Here is a 25,995-nt window from a genome sequence, read left to right on the forward strand (position 1 = left end):
GAGGCCCTGGGGCCAGGGGGTCACACAGAGCAGGCATCACACAGAAATCAGAGGTCGAAAGGGTAGGAAATCTGCCAGGCCAAGGGTTATACTGAGACAAGGGGCCCCACAGGAGGTCACATTCAGGCCTGGATAACCCTGAGGCCAGAGGGAGAGGTCACGCTGGAGCGGGGGTACAAGAGGACACAGCAGGAGGAGGACATGGGAGACTCCAGTGGGCCCCAGGACTCACAGGCACATTCCCAGAAGGGGCAGCAGCGGTCCCCGCCCACTCTCACGGCGAGGCCCAGGACCCCACAGCGAAGGGGTGCGACATCCTGGGGACAGTGTTGGGACTGGTTCACACGGATCAGCTGGCCCTCCAGGCAGATGTGACGGACGCAGTCCTCCTCCTCCACGATTGGCTGGGGCACAGGGTAGAGGGACAGTGTGAGTGCCCATCCTAGAAGCCAGAGCCACTCACCCAACCCCCAAACCTGAGGGCACAGAACCCTTCCAGGTGCAGGTTCCAGCAGGAGAGCCTGAGGTAAGAGCACCAGGAATGACGCCCTCATTCTCTACCCATGGAACCTGCAGGTGGTGCATTACACACACACACACACACACACACACACACACACACAGCTATCTGAGCACTTGCAGTCTCACACACAGGAACACAGATGTGTGTACTCAGTCCCATGCAGGTGCCCAGACACAAACATGACACTGACACACCCACGTTGTCATACTCTGGGCATCCTGCCAAGCCACCCAATTAGCCCCTGGCCCCCCAGTGGGGCACAGTGTGACTCTATTATGGTATCAGGGGCCCAGAGGAGCCTGGACAGCTTTTTGGGCTCCAGGGGTTTGAGGCAGGGGTGAAGACCATGACTGGACCCCATCTCGCAGCCCGGCAGCTGGTTGAGAAGACGCGATAGGACTTGCCCCTAGCCCAGGACTGTGAGAGCGTGGTGGTGACCAAGTCCAGGGGCATGGAAGGAGGGAAGGTGTGGAGGGTCCACATACAGGTGGCCAGAGTCCTGACAAGCCACTCACAACGCACAAGGCGGATGCATTGGCCTCGGTGGTGGTTGCCAAGGCCTGGGCCGAGACTGCTGAGATGCTCTGGACTGCGGCCGAGCGCCCGGACTGCTGGGTGGTGGCCTCTCCCACTGGCTCTGCTGGCGCCCGAGGTCCTGCTGAGGTCCCATGGGCCTCAGCCAGCTGAGGGAGCAAGACCAGTGAGCTCTCTCGGGAGGCGGTCCTGGCCGAGACAGGGCTCAATGGCTGGGCTGTGGGTCCCAGCGGCACTGTACCGGCCCAGGGGCCCTTGGCCTCAGTCACCAAGGCAGTGAGAGTGTGGACCACAGCTGGTGTGAGCTCTGTGGACCCCTCCTGGGCAGAGCCATGTGGCAAGGGGGGCAGAGACACTTGCTTGGACAGGACGGCCATCTTCTCTGTGGTGCTCTTCCGTGGGGCAATGGGTACTGTGGAGGCCACCACCTCGGCCACAGTCACGACTGCTGAGGTTGGCAGTGTGGCTCCTAGGGGCCGGCCTGGCACTGTGCCCGTTGTCTGAGGGGCTGTGTGACTGGGTGGGTGCACCTGGGCCACGACGGCTGGAGTGAGAGGCAGGGCAGGGCTGAGTGTCCGAGTGGATGGGGTCGTGGCCTTGGCAAGAGATGTGGCCTGTTGCTGCAGTGGAGGGGTGGTGACAGAGCCCTTGGGACCAGGAGTGGCCACTGGGGCAGATGTGCCCACCTTGGCCAGGGGCAGGCTGGTGTCGGGGGGTAGGCCAGGGAGGAGCTGGGGTGGCTGGGTCGACTCCAGAGACACAAAGGGTGTGGCCCCCAGCCCATGAGCAACTGTGGACAGGCCGGTGGCAGTCAGAGTCCCTGGGGGTGGAGCTGGAGGCCTGGAGGCTGTGGGTGTGTGCCTGGTGGGGGGAGGTGGGGCCGTGGGGGGTGGGCTGGGAAGTGGGGATGGCGGTGGGCCTGGGGGCTGGCCTTGCCCAGGCCGGACCTTCTCTGTGGATGGTCCCATCTCCACTCCCTCGGTCGCCATGGGGCTGACAGGAATCTGTTCCGCTGCTGTTCTAGCCTCGGCTGGGGAGCTGCTGGGACTGGAAATGCCCTGGGCCTGTACAGGCAGGGGGGTCCCTGTCCTGTTCATGACCTTCGTTATTGCAGGGGTCAGCAAAGCCTTGTGGGACTCTGAGGAAGTGGGGTGCCCGGAGGCTGCCGTAGGGGAGGCCACAGGCCTGGAGGAGGTGCCTGCGGGCAAGTCCAGGCTCGGCAAAGCCTGTGAAGCTGTCATCTTAGCAGGCAAGGAGCTGGGGCCTGGGGCTGTCACCGCTTTGGTCATGAGTGGGAAGCGGGGTGCAGGGGGTGACTGAGAGGAAACTGTAATGTTGGGGCTCCCCACAAAGGTCACGGTTACCCTGGTCGTCTCCATGGCACCTGACCCCATACCAGGGCTGGACATCTGCCGTGACAGGGGGAGGGGCGAGGACTCTGGGACGTGGGGGGTGGTCAGAAGGCTGGCGGTCTCTCCCGTGCTGGTCGGGGCCTCCGTGGAGTGGGCTGGGAGGTTAGAGGCAGTGACCCTCAGCGGCTCCTGGGTCAGGGCTGGAGGCAGAGTCGGCCCCTCAGCGGCTGTCATAGATGGGTTCAGGGCTGAGGCGAGTGGGGCAGCTGGGGTGACTGCTGGCCCAAGGGAGGGGGCCCTGGAAGTGTCCTGTGGCAACTGCAGCTCCTGGTCACTGGCAGTGGGCAGTTCTTGACCGGGAGGCAGGGTCTTGTTGCCAAGGGCCTCGGTGGGAACCAAAACCGTGGGCTCCACACCTGGGCGGACAAGAGAATAGGCTCAGGTGAGGGGGTGACTGCCACCTCCGGGGTCACCACGGTGCAGGGCTGTGATCTGAGGCTTCAAACGGGGGCCCTAGGTGAGGGGGAAGACAGCTCCCCACAGCCAGTCAGCTGCCGGACCGAGCCCCAGGCTGTGCCACACGCACTAACTCAGAGAAGTCGGCGGTCTGGACTCTGCCCCACGACTCCAGCCCAGTCCCATCCTCATTCTGGGCCTCATTTTCTCTCTCTGTGAAGTCGGGGAAGGGACTGGATGGGGTCTCAGCCTGCGCAACAGTGTTCTCCTTCCGGACACCCTGTGCTGACCCTGCTTACCCAGGGACCTGGGAGTTCTGGGCGGGACGGGCCGACGAGACCCCGGGGACTCACAGCGAGTCGGAGGGAGGGGAGAGAAATGCAGGCCACTCACAGTCCTCCAAGTAGACGCATCTCTGCGTGACTTCATCCAGGACCTTGGGGCTGGGGCACGCAGGCACACAGCCTTCTACCCTGAGGACAGAGCAGGGGCGGGTCAGAGGTCTGGAATTTGGAGAGGGTCAGCTTTCTTCACCTGGGCTGAGCACAGGTCTCATCCTTTCTTACGATGTGAGTGTGTTCTTATCGTGTGCACACTCCTGTGAACCTCCACACACTGTCACACACATCACAGAGGAGCACACACACCCAAGTATGCATGCCGCACACTCCTGCCCTCAGACTGTGGTGGAAACACATGTGCTCACATTTGTGTCTCTTTAGGCACACACTTGCACACCCCCTCCATGACTGCAGGACTCAAAAATGCTCACACAAACAAATGTACACATCCACACAGACCACTACAAACATCAACATACACACACTCACACACAAAGCCGCACCAATGTCCAAACACATGCAGCTCATATACATGTACATGCACACATTGGTGCAAGGCCAGGCATACCTGCACACACACACACGGGGCTCAGCCATATGCATGTTGTGCACAAACAGAAGTTCATACATGCCCATCTGAGGCGCATTCACCCTCATACACACCCTCATATAAACAGCACATGAAACATGCATATATATGTGAGTCTACACACGCCTCATTGTATGCTCCCATCTCCACTCACACATGACACACAAGCCCACTCCCACACATGATACTCAAACACACTAACACACACACCTGGATGCCATGCCATCTCACCTGGGCACATCCTGGCAGCTGGCTGCCTGGGGGTCCCGGCAGGTTTGGAAGCAGGGGCTGGCACAGGCATCGTAGCGCCACTCGCAGACGGAGTAGGCAACCCCTGACGGCTTGGCATCTGGAAGGGCAACCACCCCAGAGTCGCAAGACTGAGCACCAGCTCTGAGAGCATCAGAGGTGATTCAGCTCAGCCCAGGCCCGCCCTGTCCCGTGGAAGAGACAAATGGACTCATGTAGGAAAAGTGGAGACAAATACAATAAAAGCCAACCTCAGGGGACAATGTATCCCTGAGAGTTGGGGTCAGTGCCTGGGAAATCCTTGGGATGGGCCTCAGGAACCTTGGTGTAGGGGCTGTGGATGGGGGTGCTAGGGAGTCGGCATTGGAGTTTGGCTTTGAGGGGTGGCCCAGGAGGAGGCCGCGACCCCTGATTTCTCCACAAGGTTATTTGTCACCCTACCCCTCTGGGACTTTGGTGGTCAGGCTTGCCCCGCCCGCTAGAACACTATCCTCTCCTCCTTGCTCTGCCTCTGGCCAGGCCACTGCCGACTTCCATGGAGGCAAGAAGCATTCCCTTGAAGGGTGGGGGAGGTGCTGGGGGAGTCCCCTCCCCTCTCAGCCTGTGGGGCATTTGCCCCCACCCACCCCAGTCCTCAGGAGAGTGAGCTGTTCTCTACAAGATCCACCCTCTCTGTTCCCCCCACCTCACCCCAGGGTCTACCGGAAGTAGCCAGATTCAGGACCTGGAGGGTGGAGTCAGTCTGAGCTCTGTCTTTGCTGCCCCTGGGAACGTAGGCTACCGCTCCTAACAGCAGCAGCTGACTCTTGGATGGCCCCGAGTGCAACACTCAACAGTTCACTAGTGTGTGCTCGTGAATCCTCACAATACTCTTACAAAGTAGCGTTATTATTATCCCCATTTTGTAGAGGAGAAACTGAGGCACCGCAGAGGCTGGGAAAATTAAATTCTCCCAGGAAAGTTCCTCGTAAAAGGCCCTGTGGCCGTTGCCTTCACAAAGGAGGCATCCTCGGGGAAAGAGTGAGTAGCCTGTGGGGGGCTTCAAGGCAGACAGGACCCCAGACCTCCTTGGCCCCGTTGGTGGATCTCAGCTCCAAAGCAGGTGGGAGGGGCAGCCCCACGCTGGCAGCCCCTTCCTGACTTGCTGACTGTGAAGAAACCTGCTTTTCCAAGAGCCTTGGGACCAGATCCGAGAACTTAACTATGAGCCAGGCCCAGAGCAAAGCTCAGGAGATAAAATCAATCATCCCACAATAGCAAACACCCCCACTGCTCGGGGGAAGAAGCAGCCAGGGAGATCAGGGCTCTCTTCCAAGTGCCAAGAACTGAGGTCAGAATTCGAATCCAAGACTGTCTGCCTTCAAAGCCTGGGCTCATTCCATTCTGCCTTGGTGTCACGCAGAAAGGGACACAGAGCTGCCATCTCGTAGCCAGTGAGGAGTCTGTCCTAGGTGGGGCTCCTGGTGGACTGGGTAGATGACCGTGGTATGGAGAGATGTGCCGTCCCAGGCCTGATGTGTGCACGTGTGGCGGGTGGGTGGGGTGGGGGTGACAAGTCAGGAGCCTGGCCAGAGACACAAGGACACCTTGTGGATCTGTTCATACAGCACGAGGTGCCTTCACAGGCCTGAACGTATGGGTGCACGTGTGGGGCAGAGAGGCTGGCCTGGAGTGGTGGAGGAATGATGATCACAGCCTCCAGGGTTTGGGCAGCGAGTACATGGTTTCGGGGGCAGACACACCTGGCAGGGGGATGGCAAAGCTGTGGGACCCTTTCCAGTCTTGGCTGGATAGGGCCTGGGGCTGCCCTATCACTGCCCAGGGTCCTGGTCATCCAGGCTGCTGGCTCACAGGGAAGGCATGTGTCCCCATCAGCAAGAAACCCGAGTCAGAGGGCTACGCAAGCAGGGCCATGGTCACTCCTCCCCTGGTTTCCACAAAGGCCGCTCTAATTTTAGACTGTGGGGGTAGGCGAGACCCAGGAAGCTGGCGGGGCCCCAGCCACAGTGTCCACAGCTGCCCAGGCCACCAACATGGAGGCCAGGACATCTCCTGCCTCAGGGGTGGCACCCATGGGGCCTCCCTGTGCCAGGGGAGTGAGGATTCAGTCCTTGGGGACAACTGGAAGGAGAGTGGGGAGAGGGAAGGAGGGGCAGCTGAGTGAGGGGCTAAGGGGACGAGGGTGAGGGCAGGGTGGACCCCTACCCAGAAGGCGGAAGAGTGTGCCCTGGCGGAACACCTCCGTGTGTTCGTAGGGCCGCAGGGCCAGCGTGGGGCCTGACACAAAAAGAAAGGACCCAGGCTCTGCCAGGGACTCCAGGGCCACCAGGCCTGCCCGCCACGTCCCCTGGTGCAGCGAGAAGGAGGCATGGTGCTGGAAGGCATCGCTGCTCTGCCACTTGGCCAATTCCAGAGACCCATTGGCCGTGACACGGAGGAAGAAGTTGGGTCTGTCCGCTGCCTCCAGGGAAACCACATCTGGGTCTGCAAAGAGCCACATGGGTAAGGTCAGTGCAGAGAGGGGGCCCATTCTTCTACACCTGCCCTCTGCCCCCAGCCCACCTCCTTCTGCCTGCTGGCTGCCCCTCTGCGCCCACCTCCTCTTTCCTAGGGAAGGCAGAGAGTAAGAAGAGCTACTAACTGCCAAACCGCAGGAGGTGACTGACACTCCCTTCCTTCCACGCACATTTTTGAGGACCCTTCCCGTGCCAGGTGCAACTCTGATGTCCGGGATAGAGCCTCGGACGGGACAGACAGAAACGGCCGCCCTGGAGGAGTTGCGTTTTATTGGCCGTACTGGACAGGCTGGGGCTTGGCCACCTGCCAGGTTTCAGGACCCCAGAAGGTGAGAGCTAGTGGAACTAGGGGACCCCGAGGGACCCCGAGTCCAGCCCACAGATAGGAAAACAATGTCCCAGAGAGGGGAAGGCGCTCGCCCAGGGCCCCAGAGCTGGTTTCCCCTGCTCTTTCTCCCCCCAGCCAACAAGGGCCCATTTTTAGAGAGTGGGGCACATCGCTGAGTGACTATTCTCGCTTCCTACCCAGGACATTCTCTCCTCTTCATTTTTTCCCACCACAGACTTTTCCATCCTTCAAGGGCCACTGCAAAAACACCTCCTTCATGCAGCCACCCCAGGTTTCACCTGTATGTCACTTGCTCTTTTGCTGCCCAGTAGCTTGGACAGAGTGCAGGAGGGAAGGAGCACAGGATGGAGTGGGGTGGGGGAGCCTGGGTCCTCCCAGGGGCTTCACCCTGCCCCCTGCCCCTTGCCACCCATGGAACCCAGACCTGACTGAGGTCGGGGCTGGACCCTAGAGCTCCTGCCCGCAGTGATGTTCTCCAAGGTCACGCTGCTCTGGGGTTCTGCTTAAAATGTCCACAAAACCACTAGAAAATCAACACTTCCTCTGAACTAGACCTCATCTACTAGACTGAAATATTGAGTGGAAAACAGAAAATCCCCACCAACGACAGCCTATCACACCTGCAAGGCTACGAATTGCCCTTTTTGAGACAGGACCACATGGATCTGGGGACCAGCAATGTCTAGGGTGGAAGCATCCTTCCGGGGAATGGTGGGGTACTTCTGGCCCCTCTGTGGCTCAGTGCCGGGCTCCTCACTCCCAGGTCTCCTGGTGCAGTGACGTGGTCCCTCCTGGCACCTCCTCCTGTACCCCCAGGTCACACCATCCTGAACATGACCCATAGCTGGTGACTCTGGCTGTGCCTGGAGCTGGGCAGGAGCTGGAAGGTCCCTCCCCTTCTTAAACCCCCTCCGGGCTCCCCACTGCCCTCCGCATAAGGATCCACCTCCTGATTTGGGCTTGCAAGTCTCTGCCCGCCCCCTGCCCGCCCTGCAGGGGAGCATCACCCATGCTGAGAAGCCTCTCCTGGCTCAGAGGCCGAGGGCGGGGGTGGGGGTGGGGTAGGGGGGTGGGTGGGGCTTCTCCAGGGTGGTCCCAGTGGGACTGTGGTGTTCTGGTGGGCAGGGCTGGTGCCTCTCATCTCCCAGATTTGCCAGGGCCCAGCTCTGTGCCTGGCATGGGATTAGGGCTTGGTGAAAGGGAGGGGCCCAGGAGAGAAGAGAGGGAGGGGAGGAGGAAGGAAGCGGGGTGCGGATCTTCGAAACTGGACAAATGGCAGATCCCGAGTTCTCAGACTGGGGTGACCACTCTGAGAAGTATCTAGGTTCAAGGTTCCAGCAGACGCTGGCACTGGCTGCCTGGACCCTCCCTGTGATCAGAAAGATACTGACTGGATGGGGCGAGCAGGATTCACTGAGAGAAACCCTGGTCACAGTGACCATGCCCTGGGACAGACACAAATGGCCACAGAGGAGAGGACTTCCTGAAACTTGTGAACGGAGGCCTTGGCTGGCCTAGGGCCTGTCACAGACACCACCGGGGTCACTGCCCTCCCGACAGGGTCCTGGCACGGCTCAAGCACTGTGGCACTCTGAAGCGAGGACGATGCCCACCAACGCTAAGCCCTCCGAGGCCGCTGGTGGTCAGAGCCCCAGGAGGCTGTGGTGGTCCCAGGCATGCTCCAGTCTGCATAACACGCCTGCCTGGACCCCAGGATCGTCACCTGAGCAAATCAAGACCCTGCCCCTCCATTCACAGGTGGAGGAGGCCCTGCCCGAGTGCAGACATCAGCCAGCTTCCCCTCGGCATTTCAAATCTACCCAGTCTTAAAAATTGGGGGATGGGGGCAGAGAAGGAAGAGGAGGAGAAGAAAGAGGAGGGAGAGCACGGAGGGGAGTGGGAAGAGGGAGAAGTAGAGCGGTGGCCACCCTGCTTTTCTGGAACGCAGAGATCGTGGAAAGCCAGGCATGAAGGTGCACCTGCACCGTGGCCAGCCCTGCTTTTCCAGGAAGAAGATGGGAGGTGTCTCTTCAAAGAAGCACAGAGACTGATGTCGAACCTGTCTCAACTGGGAAAGGGGCACCTGTTGGAGCCGCACATTCCTTCAGCCACTGCAAGAGGTTTAAAGGCTCAGCATCCTCCCTTCTCTGGCAACTGCTTCCCCCCCAGGTGGGCCTTACCATGGGCCTTGGCCTTGTACAGTGCAGCTGTCAGCAGGAAGTTCACAGTGTCCCCTGGTGCCACATCCTCTGCACTCACCGGGACTATGGCACCGCCTGCTGCCTTCACGGCCACGAGGGCACCACCAGCCGCCTGGCTGGCCAGCTGGTAGGGGCCCCTGCCTAGTGCTGGAGAGAAAGAGCCAGTCATAGCCCTGCCCCCTCGGGCCTTTGCCCACCTCCCATCCTTACCTGCCCACCCCTGCCAGAGGTGGGGCTAGGGGAGGGTGCCAAACAGGTGCTCTTGGTCACTTCTTTCACCCTTGGTCAGGCCTTGATGGGGACTGCCCTCTGCATAGCACCTGAATCATTTCACAGGAAACCTGGGAACAAGGTCACCTAGGGGGTCATCCAGATCCCCCAAAAGTCTCTCCATGGGCCCACCCCACTGCCTGGGACTCTACAATGTCTGCCACTGCTCTATTCAGGGTCCCCACGGTGAGGAGACATCAGACTTGCTCTGCCCACCCAAGGCCTAAGCAGTTTCCGTATTCCAAGCCTGTGTTGCTTCTGTGTCTCTTGGGTTCCTGCAGTCGTCAGGACAGGCTGGACAACTATCACACTTTGCAACTGACCCCACTGCCTCCAGTGAGCTCCTCACACCCAGTGCCTCCTCCCCAAAGCCCCCCAGTCGCCTTCCTGGCCTTATGTGGGTATAGCTCGCCACTGCCCTCAAAAGAGAACCTAAGAGCCCAGCTTGAATTCGGGGGCCCTCCGTGCCCCAACCCCTGAAAGAGCTGTAGAGTGTCCTACCTCAGGTCTGCACTACCTACCTCGTGCTGCCCCGGCCCCCGGGTAGTCCTCCCATTCCGTGCCTGGCAAACACCTACTCGATCTCAGGCACAGCTCAAATGTCACCTCCTTGGTGAAGCACGCCCTGCACACTCTCCCCCACTGCGTCCCCCCAGCCCTGGGAGCAGGGCACAAGCTGATCACAGCTCTTAGGAGGGACTTCCATCCGGGGTCCAAGTAGGTCTCTTCTACTACACAGGGGAGAGGCAGCATTGTGCTGGTAAGTATTTAATAATCCGCCCCCCAAACGGAACTAACAAAACCCTAATTTGTAGTGTTTGCTGATTTCCGTGATGTAAATACTCCCACCAGGGGTTAATTTCAAACTACCAACTGAATGCGGAGTTGGGAACACACAACTGGCTCTGGGGACCCGGGGCAGGCCAGCTCCAGGGGACCACTGTGACAGCTCTCACTGACCATTGATGCCTTGGCCCCTGGCAAGGGCCTGGACTGGAGAAAATGTGGGGAGAAATGCAGAGCAAGGAACGGACGGGTGGGTGGGAGGCTGAGTAGGTGGAGGATGCTAGAAACAGCCTGTCCTTTGCCAGTTACTGCTACCCCAAATGCCACAGAGGAGAGAAAATGCCGCTCAGAGCTGTCTCGATGAAATGTCTTGCCTGATGTCAGACACGCTGCCTGTCCCCGGGACCACAGTTCTCCCATTATGGATCTATTCCTTTAGAGGGTTTTGGCCATCAGGAACACGAGGGGGCAAACTTTTAGGCAGGACCGCAGTCCCTGTGAATTACGCTCTACCTGGGCCAGTCCCCGTCACTCAGACCCGTGATTGGTGCCTTTGTCTCTGGTTGGCCCCCTATCATTTCACCTGCTATACTCTTTCCCAGGGGGTGTTTCTCAGACTAAAATCTGACGAGGCAGGTAAGAGGCTCCACAAGAGGATGAAGCCTTGGGCCTGTACCCACATAGGCCTGCACCTGGCAGGATGGTGTTCAGAAGGAATAGGCAGCGGGGGTGGGGGGAGCTCGGAAGTCCAAAGTGAATGACACCAGGAACTGGATGAGCATCTCACTCTGCCAAGGTCTGACAGGGGCCCGTCTGGACAGAGATCAGAGCTGAAAACCACGCCCAGGCAGGCTCCCCACACTGCCTGCCCAGCCCCAGGGATTAAATTGACTAATTGTCTCCAATGCTGGCTTAACCTCCCTGAGTCTTCCCTCATGGCCTGTGTTTTCACTTAGTTAACTCGAAACTAGAAGCCTATCCAGGTACCCTGAGATCTTGTCTAACTTTGATGATGAATCTGATGGGCTGAGCCAGGCCATCTTCTAGAAGAGCCATTGGCGTTGGCCATTGACAACTCAAAATTTCCAGAAACCAAAGATGATGTCCTGTGGGTCTGTGAGCCAGATTATGAAGGTTGTGGGAAAGCCCACTGGTGCAAATGGGGTTTTTGCTCCCTGGTGGAGCTGCCCTCACCTGGGTAGGCACAGTCCCCAGGAAGCTGACCTGGCCTGGGCTTCAGGCAGGCTGCTGGGGACAGAGTTCTGGGGCGTCCCTGGGCCCTGCACTGTCAGCAGTCTCTCTGTATGACAGGTCCCTCCCTGCCCCATATCATAGCCCTCCCAGGGCCAGCAGGGCCTCAGGGTCGCTGATGCTGCTGTGGCAACAGGACAGGGTGGACAGTGCCTCTGGCTCCACTTGGGGAAGACAGGCTCACCTTTGTTGAAGAAGTCACAGTCGTATGCTGAAAGGATGAGAACAGAGGCTTCTTTAGAAGCTGGAACAGGTGGGCAGAGCCCAAGCCCCTAGCATCCCAGCTCTTCCTCCTTCCCCAAGGGCCGGACCTGCCCCAACCCTTGCCTACCCCCCACCTCTTGATTCAGGCATGGACATTAGATTCAGATGTCTTGAAGTACAGGAAATACATTGGCTCTTCTCTGTGCCCTTAGCACGAAGTTCAAAGCCTGGCCTAGAGTAGGCACTCGGCATTTATTGAATGAATGAATGAATGAATGAATGAATGAATGAATGTTGGGGAGAAGGGTCTGTTTTATATGATCCCAAAGGGCAAGATTAGAATTAAGGAGTGAGAGTTCCCATCAGAAATGTTGCAGAAGGTCCCAGAAGAATGCAGGTGCAAGATAAAAGTGGGTCTTCCAAAAGCCTTGGGTGGGAAAGGACAAGAGGCCTCGAAGTCCTGGGGTGCCGTTTCCATCAGGCTCTCACAAGCTCCTCCAGGCATGTGTTCAGTGCACCCTCTAGTGGTCCAACCTAGTAACACAGCCTCTTTCCCAGGCTCTTCAGCCACAGAATCCTCAGCAGCCTTTTGGGGTAAACTGGGGACCTTGAAGAGGTCACCTAAATGCAGGAGCAAGGCTATGAGGAGCCGGTTGGGTAGACCTTGGATCAAGGTTGATGAGGGGCTTCTCCATTTATAGGTATGATCTGAAGACAGCCACCTACTCCACCCCACGCCCCAAACCCCCAAACAACATGACTTTGCACTTGGCATTGTTCTCTAGAAAGAACACTAGGGCTCAGAAGGCTGACCTGCTGCGTTGCTATGTGCAAGTACAACCTCCTCACCTGTGGACTCAGGAAGCTGAACTAGAAAGTTACAGGATCTATGAGCCTGTGGTTTCAAGTGTGTGCCAGCGTAATGGCAGCTAGCCCAGAAGAGCCACCAAGAGCCAGCTCTCTAAAGTGAGACCTGGTTAACACCCCCTCTCTCGCTCATCAGCTGAGACAAGTTACTCAGCCTCCTTGTGATTCGGTGCCCTCCACTATGAGATGGGACCACCGTTAGCATATGCCCCACAGACTTGTCCTTGTAAGGTAAGTGCACAGCTCGGCACAAAATTTAAGGAAGCATCAAAAATGTCAGTAGTCAAGATATATAATATTTCCATCAATATTTAAAAATTTTTTAAATTAATGCAAAATATCCACAATGAAAAGAATACCAAAATTTTAAAATAAAGATGGGTGAGGTACAATGCCTTGCCAAGTCATACTAGAGCTCGAGGCAAAAGGAAAAATCAGTAATATTAATCATGCCACTACTTAAAATGTTGATATTTTGTTCATCAAACTTATCTTTTACATTATTGTTGATTTTTAAACTGTATTGTCTTGACATAGGATTTACGTTGTGGTCCAATGGGTGGCTACTTGCCTCGCCCTAGCCCGGGGCTTGAATAGTAATGAGTTAATGCACAGAAGGCCACAGGGCTGGGCGCACAGTAGGTCCTCACTAAATGTGTGCTCCTTTCTTCCTGAAGGATTTTTACCAAAGAAGTAGAGGGAGAAGCAGACTGCATGGGGTCCCAGGGTGTCTGTGGTGGGAGGCCCTTGGGAAAACAGACAAAGAAAAGGGAAGCCAAAGGCAAGTTCAGCTCCGCCTTCCCCAGAGGTCGTCCTGCTGGGAGTCCCCAGGGCTCAGGACATGCCAGCTGCATGTCACTGTGAAAAATGACAGCAATAGGGGAGAGCACCATGCCAAGAAATGTATATGTGTTGTTATCTCACTGAAATCTCACAGTGACCTGCAAGGTGAGTGCAGTTCTCCTAACCCTTAATTACAACTCAGAGAGTAAGTGGCATGCCTCGGGTCACCCCACTTGGTGGACCCAGGTCTGAATCCAGGGAGCCTGGCCTTGGGGCCACAGCACCCCAAAGTGAGGTGTGCTCAGACCAGGAAGATTACTGGTGTGCAGAAAGAAATAATAAATAATTAGTAATTTAAATTGCTATATATTTTGTTTCATCATTCAAATAGTTACCATATTTTACTATATATAATGCCCACTTTTTGCCCAAATTTTTGAACAAAAAATAAGGATGTATCTCATACATGGGTAGTACCTGAAATACCATGTATCTATTCTTGTGTTTTGTAATTATTGGTTACATAAAATTTCTTGTATCAGATGTATCATAATATGTTCAAAAATAGATGCTAATTTTTCTTTATAAATACAGAAAACCAAGTAGCTAAGTATAAATAAATAAATAATTGAATTAAGAAAATAAAAAAAATTTTCCTGAAGGTTGGGCCAAAAACATGGGTGCACATTATATACAGCAAAATGTGGTACTTTTGTGTCTATTTGGTGACACACGTTCACACTAATAACATACCTGTGCACATGTATCTGTGTCTGCATGTGTATATGTGCTCAGAATATATTTACTTGATAAGAGTGTGCAACCAAAATCATTTGCAGGCCACGTTTGCCCTAAATGCACTGATGTCTTGGGCTGCCTGTGACAGCGCATCTCAGCTGACAAAGGGCTTTTACATTCACTGTCCCATTTGGTCCTCACAATCGGCCCGGTGGGACAAGCCTGTTCTTCTTTCTAGATGAGAACATTGAGCCCCAGAGAGGTCGCAGAGCTCACAAACGGCAGCCCGGAGTCTGGAATCCAGGGCTCCTGACTCTTCCAGCAAAGTGGTTAAGAGCACAGGTTTGCAGCCATGGTCCACCACTAACCCGTGCGACCTTGAACATCCTACTTAATCTCTCTCGAACCTATTTCTTTAACTCTAAGGTGGGAATAAACAGCCCTGACTCACAGGGTAGTTGGGGAAGAACTCAATGAATGCTATACACAAAGCAGTCAGTGCCTGGCACACAGTAAGTGCTCAGTGAATGCTAGCCACAGTGACGGTGCCCACAGGCAGACCACCCCCTCCCCCTCAGGTGACCGGACACTCACGGCAGAGACGTGGGGTCCGCCAGTCGACGGCCACCCCGTGCTGGCAGCACTGGTGGGCATACGCGGACACGCTGGCACAGAAGCACTCGCAGTCACCGCCTCGGCTGCACCCACATGTGTCCGTCAGGCAGTTTGAGTAAAACCAAGTGACATCCACCTAGGGGTCAGAAGTCAGAGGTCAGGGGGCAGATCCTGAATGCTTGCCCTGAAGCATCTGGTTGCTGCCCACTAGCCTCAGGGAGCAGCAGAAACATGGAGGGACCACAGGATGGAGTGAGCCGCCCATATGGGGCTGGGGACTAAGCTATTGGGTCCAGGGGCTGGAGGTGAGGCTGAGGAACAAGCACAGGGTGTGAACTGCCAGCCAGGGCTGGAGACAGCCGAGGCCAGGGTGACAGCTGCCATCGAGGACCTGGCGAGTGCGGTGCGGGCTGAGCACCAGCTCTCCTCTGCCTCCACTGCAGGCAGAACAGGCAGCTGCCTACACCGCAGCAGGAGGGGTTTGGGATCGCTACTCAACTTCCTGACTGGGAGAGAGAACCAGATTGAGATAAGCGTGAAAGGGCACAGAAGCTCTGTTTGTCTGGCTGTCTGTCCTGGGTTGTCTGGGGAAACAGGAGCAGAGAGGAAGCAGGGGAATGGCAGACATGGGTCCTCCCTCTAGACCTGTGGTGTCTCTCCCGAGGCATGATGGGGGGTAGGGGCTGAGAGCAGAAGGGGTCCCGAGGAGGAGGGTGCGGGCTCAGGAGCAGCCGTGGCTGGGGTCCACTCACCACAGGGTGGCAGGTCTCGAACACCTCACTGAGCAGGACGCTGCACTCCTTCTTGGCAAACGGTTCTCGCAGAGGATTCAGGACACATGTGTCCCGGGGATCAAGGGTGTCTGGGCACTAAGGGGCAAAGGCAGGGCTGTTGACCTCCCTGCCCCCCAGTGCCTGTTGCCTGATGTGGTGGACGGACTCTCAGAGTGGCTCCCTGGTCCTCACCTCCTGGCCCTCACACCCTGTGTAATCCCCTCCCCTGCAGTGCGGGAGGGACCTAGAATTTGCTTTAGACCAACAGAAGATGGCAAAGGTGATGGGTGGGCGTGGTTACGTGTAGGGGGCTGCATGCCTATGTTGCGGCCTGCGTTAAGCCTGTCTGGCTGGAGTCTCTCCTTTGCTGGCTGTGTGGAAGCAGGGAGCCATGGGGAACCCCACGTGGCAGAAAGGGTGGGTGGTCTCTAGGACCTGGGGGTCATCGATGGACAACAACCAGCAAAAAACCCCCCAAAACGGAAGCTTTCAGTTCTGTGGTTGTACAGAACTGCATGCAGTCAACAACCATGGAAGTGGGTGGGGAAGCAGATCCTTCCCAGCCAGCCCTGCCCAGCAAAAGCCCAGCCCTGGCGGACAGCTTGACTGCAGCCTGTGGTACCCCAGGCAGAGGACCGAGTCAAGGCACGCCCCGTCTCCTGACCCAAAGAAACAGATCATCCGTGCGCATGGTAGAGCGCTGTCAAGTCTGTGGTGGTGTTGCTACGCAGCTACAAGTAACTAATACCATTTCCTAATGTCTGCTCAACCTCCTCTTGCAGGCCTACATTTTCACTACAGCCCCCCAGGGAATGCCCAAGGAGATTAGCAAGGGAGAAATAGCAATGGGGGTTGGTAAAAGGAGGGGAGCAATAAAGATTAGTCACCCACTCAGCATCTTGAAAGTGAGAATGGAGCAGAGCACACCTTTCTGAGGCTGTGAGAACAGGCTGGTCCCACCTCAGGATTCCACTCAGCTGCAGGCCATGACTACCAGTGCTCCTGATCCCCGTCTACCTAGGCTCATCTCTGTCGGCCGCCCAGCAGAGAATTAAGAACCTCAGATTACTCAGTCCAGGAAAAGCAAATATGTAACCCTCATATTACCACTCTCCATTGCTATACCATGGCAGACATAACTAATCAATCACAGTTTTTCTTCCAGCTGAGCTGAAACACAAGTCTTAGGTATTTCTCAACACAGTATCTCCAGCAGCCTCTTCTGACTGATCTGAGTTGTCACACAAGGTGAAATCTATTTATCACACCTCTCCTGGCATAGCCCCTTCACAGAGGACCAGAGAAGATGGGGCTTAATCAAGGTCACCCAACAAGCCACTGGATGACCCAAGACAAGAACCCAGGTTCATTGTTCGCAGTGTGGCAGCCTCAGTCAGACATTTCCCAAACCTGTGGGACATGCCCCTCATTTCTGCCTCTGCTAATATTGTTCCCCTTTCCGAGGTCGTCCCTCTGATACAGTCATCCTTGCAAATATAGCCTATTCTTTAAGTGCCACACTAGTCCCACCTCCTTCAGGAAGCCTTCTCTGATTGCCTCAACTGACATGGGTCTCTCTTGGCTCCTCCTCTGTGCCAGACCTAGTGCCAGGCAATGGGGGCACAGAGGTGGTTAAGATGGTCATGTCTCAACAAGCTTCGCCTTCCTACAAGGCGGCCCTCTCTGCTAGGACAGAGATTTTGTCTCCTTCCCAGCCCTCCCGTCCCGCTAGAGCCTGGTTCAGGGCAGCTGTGCACACTGATTTTGGGGATGGGGTGGTGTGTGTCCTTGGGCTGTGGGACAGGCCAGGGCTGAGGATGCAGCTCAGAGGCTGACGGAAGCAGGAGCAGCCTCCTGCCAGTGTCCCTCTGCCCTGACCTGGGCCACACTGGGCCTGTGCTGGCCTGGGCCCATCTGGGTGAGAGAGTCAGCCAACAGGAGGAGGCTCTACCTCAACTGCAGCCCAGCTGCTGCCAAATTCCTGCGGGTTAGTTAACTCTAAGTTCTCTGGGGTCCTCATCTCATTGACGGTTTTTAAGTCAAAGTTTCCACAGAGTCCCGCCAGCTGGCCCTGAAAGGAGAGAGGACACTGTGTCAGCTGGAGGCTTGCCAGGGGTGAACTACGGACAGAGGGGTCACCATGAGCCCAGGAGTCTGTCATGAACCCAGGAGCAACTACTGGGGTCACAGGATGAAGGGGAATAGGAGGAAGGTCAGAGGAGAAGGGGTGGGGAGGGTAAGACAAGAGGCATGATACTCCTGGCTCCCCCACGCAGGTACAGGTCACCCAAGGACACCCAATGGCTTGGCTCAGTCCCAGGCAGGAGCAGAGGGCCCCTTGACGGTCACGAGTCCTGTGACTACCTGCCACTGAGGCCCAGCCTGGATGTGCACGGTGGTCCTCTGGTCCCACAGGAGGGTGATGTGCTCCCGAGGGAAGTGCACCAGGGTGAAAAACCCTGCTCGCCAGGTGTGCACCTCCTGCTTCGCGTCCAGGACACTCTCAGGACTCTAGCGGGACAGAGATGGCCTTTCCTGAGGCCAAAGTGCAAAGTGTCCCCCCACACCTGGGGCCGCTGGGCCTGACTACAAGTCACAGCCCAGCCCCAGCACCTCACCAACGCCTATGCCTCCCTCACGCCCTGACATTGACCTCTGTGTTCCTGACCCTGGCCAAGGAACTCAATCCGGGCTGCTGACGCAGTGGCTCCCAGAGACGCTGCCGTGGTAAAGAAACCAGCCCTCGGCCCTCTTCCGCCCCCAGCCCCCGTTAACCCGCATACTGTCTACACAACCTCCACCTGGCCTGGGCCTTACGGGGTTTCCTGAGTCGTCGTCAAAGATGACGAGTGAGTCCCCAACGTTGATGGAAATAAGTTTCCTGCAGATGATGCCAGAACTGTAGCAGTTTACATTTTCCACAATCACAGAGAAGCTGAAGTCTGATGTGCTCTGAGGAGAAAACGTGTTCGTTTAGTGACATCTGCAGAGAAGAGGTCCTGCCGAGAGGCACAGGGGCAGAGGGACACAGACTCTGAAGTGGTTCTCAGCCTGCCTCTGCCTCTATCAGCTGTGCGACTTGGAGCACCCTCCTCCAGTTCTCTGGAGCTCAGTGTCCTCTGGGGCACCTAGTGCAGTGTTGGCAAGTACTGCCCCTCCCAAGGCATCTGATGAATGAATGAATGAGTGAGTGAACGAGAGAATGAATGAATTGCGGTATGAGGGAAGGGGCACTATCTTACATACAGTGATAAGGGTGCTGTAAGCCTTTCTGGGGTTTAATTTATAGGCATTAAACAACATTTTACGTGTATATAACTTTTTATAGCAATTTCTACTTCTACAAGTCTAGAGATACGTTCACGAAAGTATTCACTGAGCATTTCAATATTGGCAACAATCTAAATATCCATCAATGGGGAATAACAAAACAAACTAGACCACGTCTTTTTTGAAGGATTCCACAAAAAAAAGAAAGAGAGAGATGTGTCCTGGTTGTATGAGATAATGTTCAAGGTGTACTGTTAAGTGGAAAAATGCCAGTTGTAGAAACCCATCCAAATAGACTAAAGTGTGTGTGTAAGAGTGTGCAAAGGCCTCGTGGAAAATGACCTTGCAGGAGTCACACCTGAGTGATGGAAACAGGGAATGAGAACACAAGAACTGTATGTAAAGAGGGATATTTGTTTTTAATATGTGCTATTACATTGTTTTAAATATTAGTGAAGAGCGCATATTAGCTTTGAAATTGGAAAAAAATCAAACCAAATGGGATCTGCGGAGTTACCACAATGACATGGGAGACCCCAGTGCAGTGTTTGCCCCGTAGATAGAACTCATTCCATAAAAGGCTTGTCATTATTATTACTATTATTACTACTATTATTATTATTAATTACTATTGCATAATGAGATAGATAGGCCCTCAGCAAAACCAAGGTCCCCTGGCATGTCCCCCACCTACTCCGCTGGCACCTTTTCTCCTCCTGGAGGGAATCCTGCTTCTACGGTGCCCGCCCCCATCACCACCCCTTTCCCTCCTGGTGAGCTGAAGGCTTCACCACGTGTCTCCTAAGGACACCCACTCGCCAGTCAGATTTCCTGGTTCCAGCCTGACTCAGCTCTGTCACTGCCTCACTGTGTGAGTGAGGCATACTTGGGCACACTCCTGGCTCCCCCACGCGGGTACAGGTCACCCAAGGACACCCAGTGGCTTGGCTCAGGCCTAGGCAGGAGCAGAGGGCCCCTTGACGGTCACGACTCCTGTGACTACCTGCCACAAGGACTGACTACCTGTGACTTCCCTATGCCCAAGTTGCTACATTTATAACATGGGGTCAATAACTCTACCCTGTTGGGTTGCTACGAGAATTAAGTAAAATAGTCCACAAAAAATCTGCTCAGTGGACAGCCATGCATATAATACAAGCTCAAAAAGCATTAGCTCTTATTATACACAGAAAGACATGAGGACCGTATGGGATGAGAGTATGATGGTAAGTGGACAGGCAGTGGCGTGTTTTATGACTGTGAGCTCTGTCCAGCCTCTAGTTTGCTCCTTGGCATCTCTTTCCGCCTCCAGACAGCTCAGGCTTACATCCCCCGCCCACCCAATCAGCGTCAGACTGAAGTCCAGGGCTTTACCATGCCCTGACAGGTCCACAGACTCAGCTGCTCTGGGTTCCCAGAGAGCCAGTTGGGCGCATGCATCTGAGAGCTCACCTTGACCAGGTGCACTTTGCAGGTGCCCACGAAGTCAAACGGGAGCCCATCAAAGGTGCGGTAGTGCCGGTCACCGTAGGCCGTGCAGGTGGCCGCGCAGGGGTGGAGAGCGCACTGGAACGAGCCTTGCTGGCACACGCTGAAACACACCCACCCGGACCAGCTCGCAGGGCACTCCCACCCCTACTCTGAATATCCTTGACGAAGACATTGCCACTGAGCTCCCCCACTTGGGCTCCTGGGCGGGTGTGGGGGGAGGGGGTCAACAAACATCATCAACCTCCAACAGATGCCTAGAGGATGGGGTTGTGGATCTCTACTTTATGTAGGAGACACAGCTGTTGGGGCACACAGCCTATACACACTCACATGTGTGCACCCTCATAAGGGAGAGGAATCTTGACTTTAGGAGACTTTCCTTGGCCTTCAACAGACACGGAGTTCAGGGTAGCTGAGTGACCGAGAAGGGCTTGTAGAGAACACCCTCGTCTCTGAAACACCAGACCGGGAGCCAATACGCCCAGCCTGACCTAAAGCTACATCACACAGCATCTTGTTCCCAGCCTGACCTTGCTGGACAGTCACTGGAATGTGATGTGGGACCGGGACAGGATACGGGTCCCACTGAGTGGGAAGTTCCATTGCAATGAGCTGGGGCATCCTGGTCCTGTCTCCTTCACCTCCTCGTCTTAGCCCACTGTTCTAGCTGATGTGGTTAGGTCGTTGACAGAGAATTGCAGGAGCCAGGGCTTGGGGGCCCCTGAGATGTCCCCTGCGCCGCTGGGCAGTGGCAGGGCTGCCTCCGTCCTGCTGACACATTGAAGACCGGAGGAGCACTGGGACTTGCAGAGCCCTGGAAAGCCCAGGCTGGCCCCCTGCAGTGGTGTGAGGACACAGGGACTGCCAGGGAGACTCCACACACCCTTCAGAGATGCCTTCTATGCCAGGAGCCTCTGAGGGCATCGGGCAGGTGGCCCTCGTAGGAGCCGCCTAGACCGGTAGAGAGGCCTCACTGATTGCTGGGATAGTTATAAGGCCTTTGGAGGGGTCACTGCGTAATTTCCATATTTAAATGATTCACAAATCTCAGGAGACTCTTGGTGCTTCCAGAAGCAGAGGACAGGTGGAGACTAGGAAAATAAGTTGCTTAAAAAAGAATCACCATAGACATCTCTAGGAGCCATGCTTTTGGAAGGTGAGTTAATGTGAGTCAGGTCCAGCAACAGTGGAAGCCTGCGGGTTGTTTAGGAGGTTGAGTCTCTACTCACTTCCTACTCCCAACTGCTGGGCCCAGGGCAGGTCCTACAGAACCGGTTTTCCCCATCTGTTTCCGCAGAATCCAATCCAGGTGCACACATTCTCACATGTGTGTGCTTACATTATTAATGTGCATTTTGTATGAAACTATATTTACATATATACTCACTTTCATATACAGGCAAGTAAATGTTCATGGGAAAACACAAATGCACACTTACACATGCATGTTTGTGCACATGTTAATACAAATTTGTATACCCAATGCACACACACATTCACACACTTTGCATATACATGTCCCCACATAATAAATGGGTGCATATGCTCACAAATATATATATAAACATACCTGTATACATACACAAATTCATAATTGTATATATTCACTAACATATTCAGGTTCGTGAATGTCCACTCATTCATATATATGTACATGCATATACATTCACACATGCACTCTATGCACTTAGGAGGTCTGCCTGCACCTACACACTTGTATAAATATGAAAAACATCATCACGGTCACAGATGTGCATGTACACATTCATGTACATGTCTAAACAAATCACGTTCATGTAAATACTCACAAGCCCCCCCCCCAAATTCGTTCTAGGCTTACACTTGTATGTAGGTAAGCCTCTACACAGCACACACAAACACACAACATGGATATGAACACAGGGAAAGGAGCATGCTCAACTGTGCTCAGGACCCTGCATCCCATATCCACCTCACCACACCATCCCCAGTAAAAGCGAGACCCTGGGTGGGACTCTCACTTACCAGGTATGGCAGGGAGACATGACCTGGTCCCCAGGGAAATACTCCTTCCCCTTCCAAGTGCACGGGCACTCCTCTGGCAGAAAACATGCATCCCCATGTCTGAGCAGGCTGTGGGGACAAAGCGAGCAGTGGTCAGAGGGGCAGCCATCCCATTTCTGCCATGTGTGGAGGACCTTGCAACCACTTGGATACCCTGGGGTGGATCCCAGGGTTTGCCCTAGATGACACTGTTTACCCACTACCATCCTGTCCATTGAGGTTCAGAGGTACCCTGGTAACTGGAAAAACCAGACACAGACTTGGTCCAGCTTGGAAGTCTCTGCCGTTCATCAGGAAGACGCATCCCCCAGCCAGGCTAGATGCCGGGAGCCCCTGAGTCACTAGCCGTGTACTAATAAACTGACCATGTATACGGTATTGACCGTCCTACCCACATCGCTGTGGAGTGCCCAGTAGACCTGCACTGAAAGAAATGTTCAGCAGAGTTTTTCGGGAAGATGGAATACCTCCATGGGAAGGAACAAAGTTCAAAGAAAGGAAAATATGTTGGTAAATATATAAAAAATATTTCTTAATTTCTTTAAGAGATAACAGCATTGGGAGTAAGATTTGTGTCAATGAATTGACATATTTACATTTCATATTTATGTTATAAACCCCATATATCCCAGCAAAATGTATGACAGCAGTAAGAACAAGGAGGAAGTAAATGAAAGTACATTGCTGTGACTATTCTACAAAGACTGGTAAAATATTAATTTATGGTAAACTGATAAGTGAAAGATACATATAATCTCTAGAAAGACTGCAAAAGTACCAAGACATATAGTTTAAAACTAATAAAGAAGATGAAATGGAATACTAGGAAATAACCTAAAAGGAGCCAGGAAAGTAGGAAAACAATGAACAATAGAACAAAAATAACAAGATGGTGATATTGAAATGGGGACATCTCAGGGGCCCCCAAGCCCTGGCTCCTGCAATTCTCTGTCAACGACCTAACCACATCAGCTAGAACAGTGGGCTAAGACGAGGAGGTGAAGGAGACAGGACCAGGATGCCCCAGCTCATTGCAATGGAGCTTCCCACTTAGGGGGACCCGTATCCTGTCCCGGTCCCAACTACATTCTGTTTACAAAAGGCACAATTGAAATATAAAGGCACAGATAAGATGCAAGTAAAATGGTGGAGGAACTAACCATGCAAACACCAGTCTTAAAAGATGGAGTGACTATATTAACATCAGACAAAGTAGACTTCAAGAAAAGTAGTATTAATAACAATAAAGAGGGACATTTCATGATAATAAAAGAATCAACTTATCAAGAGAACATAACATTCCTAAATGGGTATGCACTAAGTAACAAAGTCTCAAAAAAAAAAACCAAACCATGACAAAACACCAAACCCAGAAGCAAAAATTCACAGAACTAACAGGAGAAAGAGATGAATTCACAGTTAGAGTTGGAGACGTCAACACTCCATCGTATTTATGGTAGAACAAATAGGCAAAAACAATCATGACAGATGTAAAATGTTAGAATAGCCCTAACAATCCTCTCAGCCTGACTGACAACGGCAGGACTCTATCTGATAAGAGCAGGATACACATTAGCTTCAAGCACACGTGGGAAGTTCACCAAGATGACGATATTCTGTACTATAAAAACAATAAATGTCAAAGACTTGAAATCGTGCAAAGTATATTCTCTGACCACAGTGAAATTAAATTAGAAACCAGGAGCAAAGAGATATAAGAAAGCCTCTAAATATTCTAAAACTTACTAACGTTTCTAAATAACCCATGGATCAAAGAAGAAATGAAGAGGAAATTAGAAAATACTACAACTGAAATTAAAAAAAGCCACATTGTATCAAAATTTGTACAGTGCAGCTAAAGCAGCGCTTACGGGCAAATTTTTAGCTTTAAATGCTTATATTAGAAAATAAGAAAGAAATGCAATAAAATATCTAAACTAGAAAACAAGTCCAAATTAAATTTAAAGAAAGTAGTAAGAAGGAAATAATAAAGAGAAGAGAAAAAATAAGTAAAATAGAAAACAGAAAATCAATAAAACCAGAAGTTGGTTCTTTGGCAAGATCAATAGAACTCACAAACCAGAGAATAAATAATAAATAAATAAAAGATTCAAACACCAATATCAGAAACAAAGAGGAGACAGCACTGTACATGTCGTAGATAATAAAAGGGAAACAAGGCAATATTATACAATGTTCAGCCAATAAATTTGACAACGGAGATGCAATGGACAATGGAAATATTAAATGTTTATGAATACATTCAGTAACAAGTGTTCACAAACCTTTATGTGAAAATTGAAACATGGCTGAGAGAAATTAAAGAATACCCCATAAATCAATCGACAATACCATATTTGTGCATTGGAAGACTCGCAAGTGTGAGGATGGCCATTCTCCTCAACTGATCTATAGATTTAACACAATCCCAATCAAAATCCCAGAAGCCTCTTTGTAGAAATTAACAAGCTGATCCTAAATTTACATGAAAATGCCAAGACCCAGAAGTGCCAAAAAACTTTGGAAAACAATGAAGTTGGAGTGCTATCACTTTGTGCTTTCGAGTATTACTATAAAACTTTAGAAACCAAAGCAGTGTGACATTGGCCTAAAGATAGAAACATAGACCAACGAAGCCAAATCGAGAGTCCTCAAATAGACGGACCCACATCAATACGGTCAACTGATTTTTCACAAAGCTGCCAAAGTAATGCAATAGGGAGAATAACGTCTTTTTTAAAAAATGAGACTAGAACTAGATATCCATCAGAGAAAAATAAAATAAAACCTGACTCCATTTTACAACATATACAAAACATAATAATTTTAGATAGTTTATAGACCCAAATGCAAAAACTAAAATTGTAAAGCTCCTTGAGGGAAGCATAGGGGACTATCTTTGTGAACTTGGAGTTGGAAGCGATTTCTTAAGACACAGACAGCACTAATTATACAGAAAGAAATGACAAGTTAGGCATCATTAAATTTAAAACTTGTGCTCATGAGAAGTCTTTAGATGCATTAAAACACATTCAATAAATAAACAGCCAAACCACAGACTGGAAGAAAACACTTGACATACATATATCAGACAAAGGGCTCATTATTTTTATTTTATTTTATTTTATTTCATTTCGACCTTTAAGGTCGAACCTCCGATTTGGCTTCTCTAGAAACTCTTACCACCTCTCTCCTGCTGGACAGCACTAGGGCAGTGCCAGGACCCCAGGGGGTGGGGAGGGTAGCCAGTCGTTTAACTCTTCCTTACACACACCAGCCACTCACCTGCCTGTCTCCCCCCACCACCCCACCTTCTGAGACTCCTGGAGCCTCCCCTTCCTGCAGTTGTCAACACGATGCAGGTTGTTCTTGCCGGTACACACGCATCAGCTGTCAGCCTCTGCCCTGCAAGTTCAGCTTCTACACATCCACCCTTGTTCCTTCTTCAAAACACTATCGAGCCATCTGGAGCCACGGTCCCCCCACTGTTGCTCTCTTTGTCCCTGGGGATTCACACTTGATTCACTCCATCACCAACACGCCATTGCCATTGTGGAAGGAAGCGGGGGGTGGGGAGGATCATTTGCTTAATCCACTGTTTTCCTTAAAGCCACTTAGCCTTTCTAAGCCTCTATATTTTTATGTGGAAAATGGAAATAATGACACCTTCCTCTCAAGGTCATTATGAAAATTTAATTATAGACCCGGGCACACTGCCTAGCATCTGGTAGACACACAGTAATGTTTTCTTGCCCTTCCTTTCCCCGTGATTGCGTCAGGCACCAGCAGTGGGC

General features: G+C 53.0%; 1 protein-coding gene across 1 annotated transcript in view; it reads right to left on the minus strand.

Moving 5' to 3' along the window:
- OTOG (otogelin) overlaps positions 1 to 25,995 on the minus strand; it is a 71,661-nt gene that overhangs the window by 18,692 nt on the left and 26,974 nt on the right. The window contains exons 24-37 of the mRNA XM_037049963.1: positions 22,163 to 22,270; positions 20,120 to 20,258; positions 18,215 to 18,349; positions 17,762 to 17,908; positions 17,349 to 17,468; positions 15,377 to 15,493; positions 14,604 to 14,760; positions 11,602 to 11,628; positions 9,090 to 9,257; positions 6,250 to 6,528; positions 4,027 to 4,144; positions 3,259 to 3,338; positions 1,039 to 2,825; positions 233 to 404 (exon numbers count right to left, since the gene is read on the minus strand). Coding sequence (XP_036905858.1) covers positions 233 to 404; positions 1,039 to 2,825; positions 3,259 to 3,338; positions 4,027 to 4,144; positions 6,250 to 6,528; positions 9,090 to 9,257; positions 11,602 to 11,628; positions 14,604 to 14,760; positions 15,377 to 15,493; positions 17,349 to 17,468; positions 17,762 to 17,908; positions 18,215 to 18,349; positions 20,120 to 20,258; positions 22,163 to 22,270 — 3,554 coding nt within the window. The remainder of the gene's footprint in view (positions 1 to 232; positions 405 to 1,038; positions 2,826 to 3,258; positions 3,339 to 4,026; positions 4,145 to 6,249; positions 6,529 to 9,089; positions 9,258 to 11,601; positions 11,629 to 14,603; positions 14,761 to 15,376; positions 15,494 to 17,348; positions 17,469 to 17,761; positions 17,909 to 18,214; positions 18,350 to 20,119; positions 20,259 to 22,162; positions 22,271 to 25,995) is intronic.

This window comes from Sturnira hondurensis, unplaced genomic scaffold (genome assembly GCF_014824575.4).
Source record: "Sturnira hondurensis isolate 20B ecotype Veracruz unplaced genomic scaffold, ASM1482457v3 Scaffold0006505, whole genome shotgun sequence".
NCBI classification, from domain to species: Eukaryota; Metazoa; Chordata; class Mammalia; order Chiroptera; family Phyllostomidae; genus Sturnira; species Sturnira hondurensis.